Below are 7,957 nucleotides of genomic sequence, written 5' to 3' on the forward strand. Positions count from 1 at the left end.
ATACAGGACCATTCTGGAAGAAAACCTGATGGAGTCTGCAAAAGGCCTGAGACTGGGACGGAGATTTGTCTTCCAACAAGACAATGATCCAAAACATAAAGCAAAATCTACAATGGAATGGTTCAAAAATAAACATATCCAGGTGTTAGAATGGCCAAGTCAAAGTCCAGACCTGAATCCAATCGAGAATCTGTGGAAAGAACTGAAAACTGCTGTTCACAAATGCTCTCCATCCAACCTCACTAAGCTCGAGCTGTTTTGCAAGGAGGAATGGGAAAAAATTTCAGTCTCTCGATGTGCAAAACTGATAGAGACATACCCGAAGCGACATACAGCTGTAATCGCAGCAAAAGGTGGCGCTACAAAGTATTAACTTAAGGGGGCTGAATAATTTTGCACGCCCAATTTTTCAGTTTTTGATTTGTTAAAAAAGTTTGAAATATCCAATAAATGTCGTTCCACTTCATGATTGTGTCCCACTTGTTGTTGATTCTTCACAAAAAAATACAGTTTTATATCTTTATGTTTGAAGCCTGAAATGTGGCAAAAGGTCACAAAGTTCAAGGGGGCCGAATACTTTCGCAAGGCACTGTATATATATATATATATATATATCAGTCCCACAATGGATGTAGCAACTACAGATTGCCCCTTTAAGTCTATCAAAAGTGTGCGAGTTTGAGCATGTGTCCATTAGGCCTATGGATGTATTTTTTTATCAGCATGAATTAGATTACATCAATGCACTATGTAGATATCAATAATAAGTGATATCCGTGTCACCGTAGACTACACCTCTGCTTTCATCATTACCTCCAAGCGTTTATTCAAGTTGGATAGTATTTGGATGCCGACAGCAGTCGCACCACTGGAAGACATTGCTTGGAATGCAGCCTACAAAAGAATATTCCTTCTCTTTTCCCGCGATCCATCAAACAGATTTGATGTGTCATCATAGTCTCTGACTTGTGGTCAGACTCGCTCACGTGGAAAAAAATGTAAACGTACGCCTTTTTTTCAATGCTGATTTGAATGTCATTGTGAAAACAGAAGTGTCAAGGATTTTTTCCCCCATAGAGCACTAACACAGCTATTCTAGAGGCACGCTGCCAAAACAACATGCTTCACATTTCCCCTGTGAATACCCAAATCATAACCGCTGTTCAAAGCCCCAACCCATCCGGCTCAGTCAAGCAGGAAGTCCCTGAAGGAGCTGAAGCCGAAGCTGCGGTCAGGCCTGCCAGGAGGGTTGGAGATGATCCTGGGGATCTTCTGCATCAGCTTGGAGACTGCTCTCCTGCAGAATGAGGCTGGGGAAGTGTCAAGTTGCTGGATCACATCTCCATAAAGAACACTAAAGATGCCCGCTGTCTGTTCCCATCCATCACGCAACGAAATCTCATGGAAGGACAGTTTTAGGCCCTGTGACAGGCCTTCTCCATCCTCAGTGCTCACCATTCGGTCAAACTCAAGGTCCTTCTTGTTGGCCACAATAACTATGGGAGGAGGCTCAGGGCAGCACTTGCGGGCGCCTGAAGAGGAGTGGATGTGATTGACGAGGAAACAGAGGCACACGACCTTGTCAAAGCTGTCTGTTACAGAGTACACAATGACAAATCCATCTCCCCACTTTATCTTCACTTCGATCTTCCTCCTTACAAGAATCTATATTTAGTTATAGAATGTCAACCCCCCCCCCCCCCCACCCTTTGCCCTCAAAACAGCCTCAACTCGTTGGGGCATGGACTCTTCAAGGTGTTGAAAGCGTTCCACAAGGATGCTTCCCACAGTTGTGTCAACTTGGCTGGATGTCCTTTGTGTGGTGGATCATTCTTGATACACAGGAAACTGTTGAGCGTGAAAAACCCAGCCGCATGGAAGTTCTTGACACAAACAGGCGTGCCTGACACCTACTACCATACCCCGTTCAAAAGGCACTTAACTCTTTTGTCTTGCCCATTCACCTTCTGAATGGCACACATACACAATCCATCTTTCAATTGTCTCAAGACATAAAAATCCTTCTTTAACTGGTCTCCTCTTCACCTACTCTGATTGAAGTGGATTTAACAAGTGACATCAATACGTAACCTTTGCGTTGCAAGACGTTTGCGTTATTCGTCCACCCATCCACCCCGAAATCCATCCACCCTGACCAATCACCCTCTGAAGACAGTAACAGTCTTACAGTCGTGAAAAAGTACAGTAATTATAATCGGAAGATACTAGTAACATGTACATTTGATTGGTAACAGAATACATAGTAATAGTACAACTGCAGAATAAATAATGCTGTCATTGAAAATTGTACACCCAAGGTAGGCTACTGCCCCTTTAAGAGCAAGAATAAATTGCGTACCCTATGTTGCGATTCTCACCAAATATGTTGTCTTCTCACTATTGAAACTCCACAAACAATAAACAGCTTATGAAGCTCTCAGCCAATAGATCCATTTTTTTTGTAGATTACTTGTTTACAATATTGATTATATTGAATAAAACTCCTTGACAAATCACTAATCAATAACCAAAATGAGCACACATTTTCTTCCATGGAACCTGCATCATCTCTCTTTGTGGCACCAATGTGAGGGTTTATAGCAGGGGAAACGGTGTTGCAGTAGTCTAGTGTGTGGTGCGCGAATAATGACAAGCAAACTTGGGGAGCTTTGTTTTCACATTGTCCTAAAAAAGGGAACCGAACTGAGACCACCTCTCGAGACGGTCTCAGTTCGGTTCGGGGGACCTTTTGAAAGGTCTGAGTTATTTTGGAGTATTCACACTGCAAAAAAAATTAAGCGAACCACACTGAGTTCACAAAACTTGGCTGAAAGGGACCAAGTGTGAAAACACACGTGTCCCAGATTTTCACTTACTATATTATGTTATCCTTCTTTGCTGTCTTCAAGCTAGGTTTCTCCGCTGTGCAACATGATATCATAGGTGTCCTATGGCTATTTGTCATATAGGTGAGAAACTGCACCTGGATTTCACTAATTTCATAACAGATTCATAAACAATTGACCTATGACAGTTTGCTTAAATTGTACTTAAACACATCTGATTACATAAAAAGGCACATTTACAAAGATTCACTTGAAAGATACCAAATGTTGTCCATAACTATGTTTTCCCATTTATATTTTCAACTGAGCATGTGTTCCAAATTTCAGTGGCACATTCATTGGCCAAAAGTTTATTTACAATTCAAAACATATACCATCATGTCAATCTGGGAGCAACTTCAATTGTGTTGATCCGAAGCACTGTTTGTGGTTGCACAATAACTGAAAAAGGAAAAGACAATAGTTAGTCTTGCAGCAGCCACACGTACGCGGCATTATTCTGAAACACACACACTGTCAGGTTATTCATACTGGTTTTACAGAATTTACTTCAGAGGATGAAAATAATTTATAATGTTTGAACATTTAATGAATAAAAAAATGCTATTACAACGCAAGGCCTCAAGTGTGCCTCTTTTCTGTTGTGATATCCTGGGGAATTTCCACTCTCTGGAGAGATTTAATGTTCCTGTTTACTCCAAGAAAACAATATCAAATTATACTTGACCAGTAATTGGCAGGTGTGGACAGAGGAATTCAGGTCATTCACTGAATCTAAAAAGATAATCTTAGAATTGATGATCAAGTGATCACCCAACTACAGTGTATTCAGAAAGTAGTCAGACACCATGACTTTTCCCACATTTTGTTACGTTACAGCCCTACTGTAAAATTGATTAAATTATGTCTTCCCTCAATCTACACACAATACTGCATAATGACAAAGCAAAATCAGAGTTTAGAAATGTTTGAACATGTATAAAAAAAAAATCTAAAACAGAAATACCTTATTTACATAAGTATTCGGACCCTTTGCTATGCGACTCGAAATTGATGCTCAGGTGTATCCTGTTTCCATTGATCATCAATGAGATGTTTCTAGTCCACCTGTAATCCACCTGTGGTCAATTCAATTGATTGGACATGATTTGGAAAGGTACACACCTGTCTATATAATGTCCCACAGTTGACAGTGCATGTTAGAGCAAAAACCAAGCCATGAGGTCGAAAGAATTGTCTGTAGAGTTCAGAGACAGGATTGTGTCGAGGCACAGATCTGGGGAAGGGTAACAAAAAATGTCTGCAGCATTGAAGGTCCCCAAGAACACAGTGGCCTCCATAATTCTTAAATGGAAGAAGTTTGGAACCACCAAGACACTTCCTAGAGCTGGCCGCCCAGCCAAACTGAGCAATTGGGGTAGAAGTGCCTTGGTCAGGGAGGTGACCAAGAACACGAGATGGAGATGGGAGAATCTTTCAGAAACCCAACCATCTCTGCAACACTCTACCAATCAGGCCTTTATGGTAGAGTGGCAAGATGGAAGCATCTCCTCAGTAAGTTTGCCAAAAGGCACCTAGACTCTCAGACCATGAGAAATGAGATTCTCTGGTCTGATGAAAGCAAGATTGAACTCTTTGGCCTGAATACCAAGCGACACGCCTGGACGAAACCTGGCACCATCCCCACGTTTATTTATTTGTATTTAACCTTTATTTAACTAGGCATGTCAGTTAAGAACACATTATTTACAATCACGGCCTACCCCGGCCAAACGCTGGGCCAATTGTGCGCCGCCGTATGGGACTTCCAATCACGGCCGATTGTGATACAGCCTGGAAGCAAACCAGGTTCTGTAGTGATGCCTTTAGCACTGAGATGCTGTGCCACTCGGGAGCCCCAAATTGGTGAAGCGTGGTGGCGGCATCATGCTGTGGGGATGTTTTTCAGCAGCAGGGACTGGGAGACTAGTCAGGATGAACAGAGCAAAGTAGAGAAATCCTTGATGAAAACTTGCTCTGGAGCAAAGGTTCACTTTCCAACAGGACAAAGAACCTAAGCACTCAGCAAAGACAATGCAGGAGAGCTTCAGGACAAGTCTTAAAATCCTTGAGCGGCCCAGCCAGAACCCTGACTTGAACATCTCTGGAGAGACCTGAAAATAGCTGCACAGCAACGTTCCCAATCCAACCTGACAGAGTTTGAGGATCTGCAGAGAAGATTAGGAGAAACTCCCCAAATACAGATGTGCCAAGCTTGTAGCGTCAATACCCAAGAAGCCTCGAGGCTGTAATCGCTGCCAAAGGAGCTTCAACAAAGTACTGAGTAAAGGGTCTGAATTCTTATTTAAATGTTATATTTCAGTTTATAATTTTTACTAAATTTGCACTAATGTCTAGAAACCGGTTATTGTCATTACGGGGTATTGTGTGTAGATTGAGGGGGGAAAAAATATTTAACCAATTTTATAGTAAGGCTGTAATGTAACAAAGCAAAACAAAAAACTACCTTGGAATGTGTCATTTTCCCACACAAACTCTTGCAGCTTTTACACACTTGTTCATGCTGACAATTCTCCCAGGGAAATTATACTTGACATTTACATTAGAGTATTGTTGTTTAGATTGTTTCCCAATTTAAAACATTTCATTTACGTGCCATAGGAATATTAAGGGAATAAAGGAATAGTGTTGTTGCTAGCTTTGATTTGTACATTACACAAGGTTCAAATATTATTTTAACTTCATTGTTTAAATATCAGGAAAAACATGTAAAAAAACTAAATACTTCTTTTCTTCTGGTATCTGTGTCTTTTCCAGAACCGCATGTGAACTTTGGGCCAGGATTCAGTCTTCTCAATGACAGTTGCCTCTACTCTGACCAAATTACGACTACATGTGAAAAGAGGGGAAATGACTGTTAGAAATATGACAAAATTAGAGCAGTATATTATACGCCTTACTGCATACATTCAAAACCCAAACATGCATAATCCCCCACCCAGTTGAGATAATATAGAACTAGAAAAGTTACCCGAGTAGGGGCCTCCCAATCAGCGTGAACTCTTCTCCACCAACCAGCAGCACCTATTAGATGGAAGGATTTGGCCATAAAAAAAGTGCAGCCTTGATGCTAGGGTCTACCAACATTGCAGACTTATTTGTGACTTATTTGAGTGGCAAAAATAGGACGAGTGAAAATATGTTGTGGTTGAGAACTGTAATTTTGTAAAATACATCAAATAATTTACAGATGTTTGGGTTGACAATGACAGCAATGGAGTTGGTAAGAGCATAAAAAGAACTGGGACAAGGCTAAAAAGATTTGGCATGTGTGGAAAATGTCTCCCTTCCAAATAGTAATGACACTAAGAATATAAAGCACACAGACCTTCTCAAGTCTAATCCTGTCACCACATTCAGCATCAATGTGGTTTTCAATGAGGATCAGGTCTTCATTTGTCACTTTCCACTGTCGACTTGCAAAATGGACAACTGCAAAAAGCCTTCCATAGTCTTCCTTTGCAAGAAGGGTGTTCACATTTTCTAGAACCACTGAAAGGCAATGGGAGAGTGATCGTTCAGACACAGTAAATTAGAAAAACACTGAATCTAAAGATTGATTTAGTCCTAGGCTGAAATTGTATGTCTCTTTCACTACAAAATAGGCCTGTGTTAAAATGTTTTAAAGGACAATTATTTCACATAAATAGTCTTTGATGTGTGTTTAATGTAGGTTTTGCTTGATCAAAACTAAGAAAGCATTCAGAAAGCAACAATCAGTGTACATCGGTCATCCTTTCCCCCACCTTTGTGCTGCCTCTCCTCTTCGTCACTGCTGATATAGGACACTTCTGGCCACGGTGGTCTGGATAAGGACGTCGGTGGTACATAACTGCTGGGGAACATGAGCCAAAATTGCGTTATTTTGATTCTATCATATTTTAGGTGGGTGAAGGTGTTCTCTTTAAATGATTTGAGATCTGACATCACACAGAATTAATTGTAATCTAGAATCAATATGGAGTATGAAGTAATACATAATCATTTTACATTATGAAGTTGAGTGGATATACTGTACCTTGATGGTAATTTGCTCTGAGAACTTCGATGACGTGCTATTGCAGGATACAGAAGTCCTGAATGACAGATTATTCAGTGAGTTAATTCCCTCTGAGAGAGATTGATCATATTCATTGTCTGAAATACAAGCTTGTTGTGTAACTATTCACTGGCTATAAATTATTTACACACCAATATGTTGCTCAATACATTAAATTGCGACATATTTTAAACACATGAGACATATTAATGAAAGCTGCTGTTTTGCCTTTGGATTTCAACACAACATACTCATCAAGCTTGTGAGATGTAGCTTGTGAGACCGGCTAATGGTTAGCTGATGTGCACATTTAGCTTGATCTATTCCAGAGATAATACATCGCACGGATAACTTGACCAGTTTAGATTTGTCGACATAAGGGTGAACAACCTACCCATTTGATTAAGAACAGGAATTTTCACATGACGTGCTTGTAATCTCCAACACGTTCTCAGCATCTCCAGATATCCACTTCTCAAAGTCAGCGCCATCTTGCCTATCAATATTAGGTGTTACAGTCATTGCATTCCCCGGATTCCTATCAAATAAAAACAGTTCCATTTAAAAATTGTTATTAGGAAATTGAAGATGCACAATGACCATACAGATTTCCTGCTTGCTAAAATTCTAATAGATCGCCTAATTTCATGCAATGTGACAAAACAAGCAAGTATAGTGTAGAGATGTATTGTACCATCTAAACCGTGTGAAATATATTTCCCATAACCAAAAATATTGTATTTTCAGCTGTTTGAAGCTGGTGTACAAAACCGAAATTAAAAGGAAAAAAAACTAATTAAATTTAAGAACAGGAGGCATATAAATAGCGCACATAAAACATATCTACCGCTTTCAATTAGATGTATAACGCACATTTCTATGAATTTGGTCATCGCCCCAAAAATTACATTTTGCAGCTTTAAGACCCCAACATTTCACTTTTTTGTGCAAAATAAGTATTGAATACATCAATGTAGTGTAAGGCAGAAATAAGTGTGAATAAATGAGAAAT

The 7,957-nt window shown here is 40.0% G+C and overlaps 1 protein-coding gene across 2 annotated transcripts; it reads right to left on the reverse strand.

Annotated features, from left to right (window-relative positions):
* Positions 1 to 2,196: 2,196 nt before the first annotated feature.
* Positions 2,197 to 7,473, reverse strand: mrpl21 (mitochondrial ribosomal protein L21). 2 transcript variants are annotated; one of them, XM_020489302.2, is made up of 7 exons: positions 7,340 to 7,473; positions 6,925 to 6,982; positions 6,653 to 6,741; positions 6,235 to 6,398; positions 5,878 to 5,930; positions 5,632 to 5,735; positions 2,197 to 3,287 (listed from the first exon to the last, which is right to left on the reverse strand). In XM_020489302.2, exons 1-7 carry the CDS (start codon positions 7,434 to 7,436, stop codon positions 3,223 to 3,225), a joined length of 630 nt encoding a protein of 209 aa, XP_020344891.1. In that variant the 5' UTR covers positions 7,437 to 7,473; the 3' UTR covers positions 2,197 to 3,222. The 2 variants fall into 2 exon arrangements, with proteins under 2 accessions (XP_020344891.1, XP_020344892.1); XM_020489303.2 differs by having other exon boundaries at positions 6,653 to 6,738; positions 7,340 to 7,467.
* Between the last annotated feature and the right edge of the window lie 484 nt (positions 7,474 to 7,957).

This window comes from Oncorhynchus kisutch, linkage group LG8 (genome assembly GCF_002021735.2).
Source record: "Oncorhynchus kisutch isolate 150728-3 linkage group LG8, Okis_V2, whole genome shotgun sequence".
NCBI lineage: Eukaryota > Metazoa > Chordata > Actinopteri > Salmoniformes > Salmonidae > Oncorhynchus > Oncorhynchus kisutch.

Bases quoted from the DNA above. Each gene is read 5' to 3' on its own strand.
- mrpl21 (XM_020489302.2), bottom strand. From the start codon at position 7,436: ATGGCGCTGACTTTGAGAAGTGGATATCTGGAGATGCTGAGAACGTGT. The intron at 6,742-6,924 runs GTACAGTATATC...CATGTTCCCCAG, and splicing joins CAGAGCAAATTACCATCAAG to CAGTTATGTACCACCGACGT. The intron at 3,288-5,631 runs GTATTTAGTTTT...TTCCTTTTTCAG, and splicing joins CAGATACCAGAAGAAAAGAA to TTATTGTGCAACCACAAACA.